The 10,753-nt window shown below is 57.4% G+C and overlaps 1 protein-coding gene across 4 annotated transcripts in view; it reads right to left on the bottom strand.

Annotated features, from left to right (window-relative positions):
* Positions 1-4,247: 4,247 nt before the first annotated feature.
* Positions 4,248-10,753, bottom strand: part of CAPZB (capping actin protein of muscle Z-line subunit beta) — a 140,005-nt gene continuing 133,499 nt past the window's right edge. For 2 of the 4 annotated variants that reach the window (XM_061395012.1, XM_061394993.1), the window contains exons 7-10: positions 9,372-9,437; positions 8,899-8,975; positions 7,519-7,631; positions 4,984-5,072 (exon numbers count right to left, since the gene is read on the bottom strand). In XM_061395012.1, coding sequence (XP_061250996.1) covers positions 7,529-7,631; positions 8,899-8,975; positions 9,372-9,437 — 246 coding nt within the window. In that variant the 3' untranslated portion in view covers positions 4,984-5,072; positions 7,519-7,528. Of the gene's footprint in view, positions 5,073-7,518; positions 7,632-8,898; positions 8,976-9,371; positions 9,438-10,753 lie in introns of all 4 variants that reach the window. The other 2 variants (XM_061395021.1, XM_061395001.1) reach the window with 1 other exon arrangement.

The following is a 10,753-nucleotide window of genomic DNA, read 5'->3' as shown; positions in this document are numbered from 1 at the left end:
AACTCAACATTCAAAAGCTAAGATCATGAAATTCAGTCCCGTGGCAAATAAGTTGGGGAAACAACGGAGACAGTGAAAGAATTTACTTGGGCTCCAAAATCACTGCAGGTGGTGACTGCAGTCATGAAATTAAAGGACTCTTGCTCCTTGGAAGAAAAGCTATGACCAACCTAGACAGCATATTAAAAAGTAGAGACATTACTTTGCCAACAAATGTTAGTCAAGTCAAAACTATGGTTTTTTCAATAGTCATGTATGGATGTGAGAATTGGACCATATATGTTGAGTGCTGAAGAATTGATGCTTTTGAACTCTGGTGTTGGAGAAGACTCTTGAGAGTCCCTTGGACAGCAAGGAGATCAAACCAGTCAATCCTAAAGGAAATACTTAGTGGAAGGACTGATGCTGAAGCTGAAGTTCCAGTACTTTGGCCACCTGATGCGAAGACCCGACTCATTGGAAAAGCCCCTGATGCTGGGAAAGATTGAAGGCAGGAGGAGACGGGGACGACAGAGGAAGAGGTGGTTGGATGGCATCACCGACTTGATGGACATGAGTCTGAGCAAGCTCTAGGAGATGGTGATGGACAGGGAGGCCTGGCGTGCTGCAGTCCATGGGGTCGCAGAGTTGGACACAACTGAGCGACTGAACAAGGGAGTGGGGAATGCCTTGTGCTGTGATTAACTCAATCCCGAGGATAACTACGAATCTGTCCCCCAGCCCCGTGCCACCCCTGACACAGCCACCCACCAGAGGCTCTGCACCCAGTGCACGTGAGTGCTCAAGAGACTTGTTGGCAAGTATTCTCCTACCTCCACCAAACTGTATACCAATCTCCCCTGTGACCATCACGCCCCCAGGACCGTGGTGAACTAATGAGTGAAGCGAATGCCTGAAACACAGTCCCTCAAGGAGCCTCGGTCAGACAGAGAGGGGCACGTGACCGTCACACAGCTGTGGGATTTGTACAGTTTATTTTGTATATATTTATTTAAATTTTATTTAAGTATGAAAGTGTTAGTCTCTCTGTGGTGTCTGACTCTTTGTGACTCCATCGACTGTAGCCCACCAGGCTCCTCTGTCCGTGGAAGTCTCCAGGCAAGCATACTGGAGTGGGTTGCCATTCCCTTCTCCAGGGGGGTCTTCCTGATCCAGGGATCAAACCCAGGTCTTATGCACTGCAGGCAAACTCTTCACTGAGCCACCAGGGAACCTCCTTATCTAAGTATAATTGATTTAAAAATGTGTTAGTTTAAGGTGTACAGTAGAGTGATTCCATTAAACATATGGATTTCTACACTTTATTTTTTACGGCTATGCCAAGCAGCATGTGGGATCTTACTTCCCTGCTGCTAAGTCACTTCAGTCGTGTCCAACTGTGCGACCCCATAGACGGCAGGCCACCAGGCTCCCCTGTCCCTGGGATTCTCCAGGCAAGAACACTGGAGTGGGTTGCCATTTCCTTCTCCAATGCATGAAAGTGAAAAGTGAAAGTGAAGTCGTTCAGTCGTGTCCGACCCTTAGCGACCCCATGGACTGCAGCCTACCAGGCTCCTCCGTCCATGGGATTTTCCAGGCAAGAGTGCTGGAGTGGGATGCCATTGACTTCTACACTGACCAGGGATCAAAACTGTGTCCCCTGCAGAGGATGTGTGGAGTCCTAAACGCTGGCTCGCCAGGGAAGTCCCTGCATTTGAACACTAAATGGGTGAGGTGAATGTGAATTATATCTCAGTAAATCTATCTGAATAAATATCATGTCAGCTATTTTTACAACTTGAATGGCAAGTTATGGGTCATGAAAATGTATCTTGCAACACTGCTCCTCACACATAGTTACTACAAAATAACCTATGTCCAATATGCATGGGGAATGGGTGGTCAGTTAGGTGTGTGGAGGAGTAAAGGATTTCATTCATTAGACTTGTCAGAGGTACACACACACACACACGTGTATGCACACACATGTACACACACACACAAGAGATCACTTAGTCATTCACAAGGAAAGTAGAGAATGGTCATGAGTGTGTTCATGAAGTAATATTTTATTATTTGAATATTTTAAATTACTATTTTAAAGAAAATAAGAGTAGGGAATTCAAACAAAAATGTTTAAAATACTGCCCCACACTTAAATATCTTTCAGAAAACTTCTTTAAATTATGAGTTTATATAAAACTATTTGTATTCTGAAATTCCCATCTTTTTAGAAGCTAATTAGAGTTGAAGTGACAGGAATTATGTCCAAACTTTTTATAAAACAAGAAAAAATTTCAACAATGAATTTTAAAAGAATATCAACAGACCACCTGTTTTGTGAACAGCTGAAAAGCAACTTGCAGAATTAATAAGAAAGCTCTCACGCAAAATACCTGTTGTGAAATAGGAGTTTTGTCTGAAGTATCGACTTGACGTGGTGTGATTAAGTATAATCTGGATTTCCTGCTGAAAGTTTTACAGGTTTTAGTTACATTGAGAAAAAATGATGGCACCTTTTAATTTATGATATTGAACTTCTGTAATTAATATGTAATTTATCATGTTTAATAATACTGTTTGGAGTGAGACATACTGTCTTGTAAGATTTTGCCATAGATACTTAAAGTAACAAGCAACTATCACTGGTCAGGAGAAAACAAAGGTCCCCTCTCGGAGGCACCAGCCAGGGGAGCAGGGTGAGCGAGGGGGCCGAGGGGGCCGGCTACCCTGGGGCGGGCTGCCTGCCTCTGCCAGTGCTGAGGGCTTGGAGCAAAGGCTGCCCCGGCCCCCCAGGGCTGCGGGGAGGGGGCGGCAGCGCAGAGGAGCCCAGAGCAAGTCCACAGGCCTGGGATACCCTCCAGGCGGAAGGGTCCCCTCGGGCCTGCCCTGCAGCACAGCGGCTGCTTGCTCCAGGATCTGAATGAATGAAGATTTGAAGACAGAGTCTTGGAATCTGGGGCTCAGGAAGGGTTCCATCCGAGAGGCTGGCCTGTTAAGGTTGGAGCAAGAGGGCAGTGGAAGGGCCGTGCACAAGGAATCCCCGGTCACCCGCTGGAGCCCTCATGCTTCTAGAAGTGGAGACCGTCACTGGTGCCAGGCACACCACGGCGACTCCGGCGGGGCTGAGATCAGAAGGCGGGCAAGATCGGAAGCCCCGGGCCCAGACCAGACTCATGCTGCCCCTCCCTCACCTCAGCGGCCTCCCATCATCCGTCAAGTGCCAAGCAAGCACCTAGTGTGCCCCCGGAGGGGAGCATGCGATGCTGCCCTCGAAGCCCAGGAGTCAGCCACCCGCAGCAGGGGGACCCAGAGAGCCCTTGACCCCCCACAGCCCGTGTACGGCTCCCCCAGCCTAGCGTCCCTCTGGAGAATGCTGGGGGCCTGCCGGCTGCCACGGTGCCCACCCTGCGCGAGCAGGGTCGGGGGTGGCCCTCAGCCAGGGGCTCACACTGCTCTCCTGCCACTTGCTTCAGGCTGCCCCTCGCCGGGGACATCTGGTCTCTGAGCCCATGGTTCCTCATCACACCAGTCTGACTCAGCGCCAGCAAACAGCAGCGATGGCCCTCCCAGTGACGGAAGATTCTAGACTAGTAGGATCAGGCCTCTTCATACATCATGAGTTACAGCTTCTGGCTTTCAAGTGTCACTCCTGACCCCGGGACTGAACACCTACCAACAGTGAACCGGCTTGTCTGAGCCCGGCGTTCTGTCCCAGGCGCCGTGAGGGTGTCAGCTTGGCGGCTCACCTGGGGGCCGTCCTGGCTCCACCCGCCGGGCAGCGCCCCGCCTTCACTTGTCCACCTCCCTCTTCTTCTCCACCTGAAGGTCCCTGAAAGGCGCTGCGCGCAAGGGTCTCTGGCTCCCTGCCTCCATCTTTGTGGTGCTTTGTATTTCGAGATGCGCCCCCATCTGGGAACCTTCTCATCAGACCCAGTGCAAAGAAGCCGGGACTGGTCTGGACAGGTCATGCCTGTGCCCAGGTCTGCCGAAGTGAAAGGGGATGAGGCTGGGGAGCCCCACCCCATCACGCTCTTCAGGACAGGCAGGGCGGGGTCTGTGCAGAGGCAGGGGTCCAGAGAAGCAGCTGGGGTCCTGCAGGGACCCCCCCCCCCCACCGCTCATTTGCTGTGTGGGCTCCACACTCCCTCCACCCGACACCCCACCGTGTTCCCCCGCCCCTGCTTGGGGTCAACCCTCCAGCGGGGCAGCCAGAGAGTCACATGTCCTGGGAAAGTGGGGCAGGCGAGAAAGAACACAAGGCTAACTGCGTCCCAGTTTCTTTTTATTTATTTTTTTGTTTTTTTTTTTCTTTCTTTTTTTTTTTTAAGTATGGAAGCTCAAGTATAAGATGTAGATTTTTTTTAAGCTTTACAAAAAAACAAAATAAAACAAAAACTCCTTTTGCATTCCATAAAAATTGACAGAAAAGCACCTGGCCAGAAGAGCAGGGCGGTCCGCAGTCCCCGCCCCCCACCGCGAGCCGAGGGCCACCTCTCCTTTCTCCCAGAGCTGTCCCCGTCCCCCGCCCGGCCCCCAACCCCAAGCAACTCCCAAACACACATGGAATCAGATTTCCAGTTTTTCTTCTATCTTTCACACACCACAGTTATTTCATAAAATTTTTTTGTTTTACATTTTTTACACCAATGTAACAAAAAGGTGGGAGGGGAGGGAGGCAGACAGACAGTGTGTTTTTATGCCTATAAATGGCAGGGGGGGTGGCGCCAGGGCGGACAGAAAACGCGGTCTCTATGGGAATACCAAGTCGTGATAGCAAAACGTGGTGGGGGAAGGAGGCCTCCGAGACCAGGGGTGTTTACCGGGTTTTTACCAGGTTTATTCTCGGGAGAGATGGCGCTGCGGTGGTGATGCGAGTTGTTATGTGACGAGTTGTTATGTGACCTGTCGGGGAGGGAAGGGACGAGGAGGGAGCAGGAAACGAGTGTCTAAGAAAGGAGCCTAACAGCGCACGGCGTCTCCGGTCAGTGGGAAGCAGAGGCTTTTAACACTGCTGCTTTCTCTTCAAAGCCTCCACCAGGTCGTTCTTAAGAGCTTCTTGTTTTGATTTGTCTGCAAAAGTCTGCACAGACCTGTGGGGTGGAGGTGGGGAAGAATCGTCATGAACGGGCAGAAGAGGAAAGGAAAAGGGGCTGAGAGCTGCCATGCGGCGCGTCCGGGGTGGGGGGGCCGGGCGCCCCTCCACCCACGTCGCCTCCAGCAACAGAGCTGCAAGCCGTGCGGGAAGGTCGGGGGTGCGGAGGGGCCCAGAGCCAGAGGCTGGCCCCTCAGCACCTGGCCGGGCCCTGCAGGGGAGGCCACGGCCCAGCTCTGCCCCAGGCTGGCTGTGACCGGACTCCGGGCACACGACACATCGGCCTGAACCACAAGTGGCTTCCGGGTCAACTCCTGGATTTGTGGGGAAACGCTCACGCGAGCGCACCGACACACAGGTCAGACACAGCTGAGCTCTGTAGGCGCTGTGTCATCTGTCATTCGTAAGTGCTTCCCAAGCACACTTCACTCTCACAAGCATCACAGAGGAGTCCGAGCATTAGTCCCAATTTACAGATGAGGAAACTGAGGCTCTGAGAAATGCAATGACCTGGCAATGACCTTGGTGATCCTGGTCAAGGTTTCCCAATGTACAGGCTAACCAGGGGCTTATTAAACTATGTACAGCCTTTGTAACGGTCTCGAGGCAGCGGAGAGCAAGGGCGGCAGGCTGCCTGGCAGGACCACCGTGGAGCCACTGGAACCTCAAGCTTGACACGCACTGGCCGTGAAGCCGCATGGGAAGGAGAGACCAGACAATAACCCCTCAGCCAGCGCCAAATGTGGCTTAAGTACAACGAGGCAGGACCAGGAGCATCCACGTGGAATGCTGGCTACTGAGTCCTGGGAACACCATGGGAAGCGCCCTCAAGAAGGTAAAGAGGGTGGCAGAGACAAGACCCTCAGAGAGTCTACGTGCAACTAAAAACCTCCCGTGAGAAATGCTGACATTCTGGCTGATGCTGCAGAACACACGTTTCTAAGTGCTTGCTCTGCGACAGCTCCCACGGCTCCCTGGCCTGAGTGCGTGCTGGCTCCTCTGGGAGGGGCACGCCAGGCCTGGGCTGTGCCCAGCCCCTCCCCCCCTGCCCCAACAAGGAGAAATGTCCAGAGGGAGGACCGGTAAGAGACAGAAGGTTAGGCTGGAGCAGCTGGAGGCGGGAGGGGAGAGTGCTTGTTCAGGGAAAGGCGCTCAGGAAGGTCACGGCCAAGCCACTGGGAACCAGTGTCTGTAGGAGGTGGTGTGTGTGTGTCCCAGACAGAAGGTGCCAGGCTGGGCAGCAGGGGATGGGGGCACAGGCGTCCTATGTCCCAACAGGACCTGGCTGAGGGGAGGGGTCCAGAAGATTCTAGACCCACCCTAGAAGCGGAGGGGCTGGGGGGAACTGTACTGTATGGAGCGCTTTTAAAGGCAGGGAGACGCCCCAGGCCCGATGCCAGCGCGCACCCAGACCAGATGGTTGCAGCCACAGCAGAGCAGCCCTCTGAGCCTCTTTTGGGTTGGGGCCCTGTGTCCAGCTCCCAGGCCTGGGAGGAAGCCCCTAATCCCGAGCTCTGCAGCCCTGCCCAGCTCGGTCTCCAGATGCCTGATATGAAGCCCAGTTTCCCGCCTCCTCTCCGGGAGCTGCCCGCTTCTGTGCATCTATATTCATCACACGCTCAAGTCGTGGCTCTCGGCTGTTGTCCACAAGCAAGACATCCCCCTCTGTTGAGCATGAGGCATTTAGGAGGATGGCTGCAGCTCACCGGGGCCGGAGGGCGATGCGGGTCCTGGCAGCTCCAGGGGCACCTGGTCTGGGGGCACCAGGCCTGGCTCAGACATTACAGCCCCGCTCTGGGCTTCCCTGGTGGCTCAGACATTAAAAACCTGCCTGCAATGTGGGACAGCCGGGTTCCATCCCTGGGTCGGCAAGACCCCCGGAGGAGGGAATCTTTACCCACTCCAGTAGTCTTGCCTGGAGAATTCCATGGACAGAGGAGCCTGACAGGCTACAATCCACGGGGTCGCAGAGTCGGACACGACTGAGCGACCGACAGAGGGCTCTTAAGAGACCCAGCTCCGTGTTCGACTCTTAGACTCAGGGCAGTACACCTCAGATCAGCTGACTCCAGGCAACTGCCCACCGAAAAGGGATCTTCTTGAGCTTCTGGGGTCCTTGGTGGAAAGGTGGCAAAGCTCCGGCTGCACACAGAGCAGACGGAGAGGCCGCCTCAGCCTCCGGCCAAGCGGGCAGCCCCTGGGAGCGGCGTGGGTGACCGCAACCCTGGCCTGCCGGCCTGCCCCACACGCGGCCCTGCCCAGAGTGCCAAGCACACACAGCACGCGTGACCCGGGCCGGCGTTACGCAGGGCGAAGTCGGCAGTTACGGGGCGGCTCCCGGCCGGGCGGACACAGGTTAGTGGTGTTTAAGGGGCCGGTGGGGTCTCGGCGGGCTGGTGAGTCCTGTTTAGTGGGGCGGCGCTCAGGCCTCTCAGGCAGGGTACCTGGAGCAGCTTAGTTATCGGGCTGGATGTGGATCTGGCGCTGCGTCAGCACTTGGGAAAGCTCCCTCTGCAACTGCAGGAACTTGGGGTTGTCAGGGATAACGTCAACAGATCTACAGAGAGCACGCAGAGTGAGGGCCGTGGGGGGGCCCGGCGTGGAGGAAGCGGGGGCCGTGGGGCTCGGGGGAGGGCAGCTGTAGTTCTCGGGGGCCCGCCCACCGCCCGCAGGCTCTCTGCGGCTCCCCCTGGTTTTCCGGCCATCGCCTGGGATGGTGCAGGCCGACAGGCGTGTCTGGTGCGTCTGATGATGCAGGAGCCCCACGCTGGGAAGCTCTGAGCAGAGAGGACTCCCCAGGCCCCAGGCTCAACAGCCGAAGGAGAGCAGCGCTGCGTGGGGTAAGCCGGGGAGTAAAGCCCAGGGGCTGGACTAGGCTCCCCACAGATGGGGGATCAGAAAGGCGAGTCCAGAGTGGGCGCCACTCTGACAGCTGTTTGAGAGAGAGACTAAACCGTCTTCTCTGGGCAGACTTAAACCAGGGCCGCCCCAGGCTACTTCCTGCCCCTGCCTGGCCTAGAGGGGTCTGTCCACAGGGGGCCTGCAGGGCCGGGGGCCATGGGCGGAGTGCGAGCCCCTGAACTGGTGGGATGGCGATGAGACTCAGACCCCATCCTCCCTGCCTCGGGCCCCCCACCCCAGCTCCTGGACAGGCGAGACGCCCCCGAGAGGAGTCCCTGCTCAAAGACCACGGAGCTCGGGGTGGCAGAGGCTGCCTGAGACCCCAGGCTGGGACTCCAAGGCCGGGGCTCTCTATCCCCCGTGGCCTCCACCACCCTCCGTGACCGGGAGGACTTGGGGAGCCCCTGCACCTCCCTTGGCCTTCGCTGAAGAACCGCGGGAACAAGGCGTGGGGGGCCAGGGGTGGGGCCCTCTGCAGAAAGCAGTGGGCCGGGGCTCTCTCTGGGGGATGCTCTGCTGCCCAAAACCTGGCCAACTGGGGGCCATGCTCCCCGCTGCATCTTAGGGTCAGACCCGGGGGTCCTCAGGCCCCAGGACCGGCAGGTACACGGAGAATCTTCAGGCAGGACTCGGCCCACGGGACCGAGAGGTGGCTGCAGGAGGAAGGGCGCCACGGCCGTGAAGGCGGACGGTCCCCAGAAGACACAGATGGAGGAGCCTGGCACGCACGTCTACCCTGGGAACAAGTCCTGCGCACGGGGCTTTAGCTCGAAAACCTGCATTAACGACCCTGTCAGGAGGGCACTCCGGCCCTGGTTTGCAGAGGAGACTGAGGCCCCATGCAGTGGAGCTGCTGAGCGGTGACCTCGGACCCACAACCCCCATCTTCCGGGTCCCATAGCCTGTGCTCCTGGGTACGTTACCTCAGCCCGTTGACGATGTCCTTTGTCTTCCCGAAGTAGATCTCGTTCAACGTACTTCTGATTTTATTCTCCATGTCCTGGAAGGGAGGTGGCCAGTCAGGGGCGCCTGCCCCACCGGCACCCTGCAGTCCCCGCGGCGGCCACACGGGGGTGCACGGGAGCCCCCGGCCAGGGCCTGGCCTGCCGTTAGTGCGGGCTGGGGGACACTCTGCAGAGCACCCCTTTCTTCCGGAGGGTGTGGGGAAGGGGCGGTGCCGAGGGGTGGCTCCGGTCTGCACCCGCACTCGGTGGAGGGGGTCAGAGCTGAGGGCTTCCTGCACTGAGTCCTCTGGGGGCCGCAGAGGAGGGGCCTCTGGCTCTGAGCTAGGCTCAGAAGGTGCAGAAGACACCAGGCGGGGCCCAGAAATGGGCGCCGCGCCGCTGGAAGCTGGCGGGAAGCCGCCCGGGAGGCCCCGGGGGAGGCAGCCGCTCACCTCGACCAGGCGCCCGATGTTGGCTATGTGTGGAGAGCAGTCACTCACGGTCTCATCCTTCTCCATCTGCAAGGGAACAGGAACACGGCTGAGTCAGGGCGCCGGGTGGGGGCGGCTGCCGGGGTGCACAGAACCTGCTGTCCTGGCTGTGGGAAGCCCGGCACGAGGGTCACAGGCCTGTCTCCAGGGGCATCTCCGGTGCCACAGCACAGCCCTCCCTGGGCCCATGGCGGGAGGGCACTCGTGTGGCTTCGGGCCGTGATGTCACAGGTGAGCCTCTAAGGCGCCTGCCAGCTGCGGCTGTGCCTGGCAGCTACAGAGGGAGGGGTTGGGGGGGGGGGGCGGGCAACAACCCAGGTGTCAGACAGGAGACCCCAGGCTCAGGCCGAAGTGGTGACTTGCCCAAGGTCACACAGGCGGGGAAGGCAGAGCCCGCGTCAACGTCTGCCCGCTTCCCAGCCTGTGTTCCGTCTACTCCCGCTGAAGGTGCGGCTCCTCCTGGGGAGTGCGTGGCCAGAAAAGGATGCGCACCATCCACCCAGGCGGCCTCTTACACGCGACCTACGGCTAGGAAAGCGCTGCACAAGAGCCTGCGCTTAGCCGTCTGGCGGCCGAGCCCCTGCCTCCCTCGGGCCACGCCCGTCGAGGGGGCACAGCTCTGTGCTCCCGCCTTCCTGTGGCTCATCTCAGTCCTCTTCTTCTCCTCAAATAACTCTCTCAAAGGTGCTCCGCTAGTTTTCAAATTGTCCAATGACTGTTTTGAACTCGTGTCTCTTTAGTGTTTAATAATATAGACGGCCCTTCTGCAGGGACGATGGGCGTTCTGCAGGGACGATGAGGAGGGGTGCCCAGCGAGTTGGTTCTGCCCAGGGGTGAGCCCTCTGAGGGCTGACAGGAAGGAGGAGAAGGCAATGAGGCCCCTGATGTGAACGCTGAGTCACGACACGGCACCATGGCTCTCCCCGCAACTCCTCCCCACGTTTAGGGCTTATCCTCTCCACGATCACACATCCCTTCAGGGCGGATGCGCCTGTGACACTCACAGGCGCCGAGCGGATCACTGAGCGCAAGATGCCGTCCAACCCGACTGGCGCCCGACCGCAGTCACTGCTGCTGCGGAAACAGACTCTGGAAGCGACAGAAAAACGGACGAGGAGACAGGAGCCGGATCAGGAAGGCAGGAGCGCAGGATGAATTCAGATCAGTAAAAGAGCAGAGCGAAGGTGGACGGCTAACTACCTTCAGAGCCGGAAGAACAGGGCAGGGCAGACCTGCAGTGGACGGCGGTCCGTTCAGAGGCTAAAGGCCTCCGTCGCCTCACCTCTCTTACCAATGAATTTTAGGGTGATTTTTAGACTGGGAAAGGTACAAGAGACCCAGAT

The sequence above is a fragment of the Bos javanicus genome, chromosome 2 (genome assembly GCF_032452875.1).
Source record: "Bos javanicus breed banteng chromosome 2, ARS-OSU_banteng_1.0, whole genome shotgun sequence".
In the NCBI taxonomy this organism is placed as follows: Eukaryota; Metazoa; Chordata; class Mammalia; order Artiodactyla; family Bovidae; genus Bos; species Bos javanicus.
The sequence above is the reverse complement of the archived record's forward strand: the minus strand, read 5'-3'. Positions and strand labels throughout refer to the sequence as shown.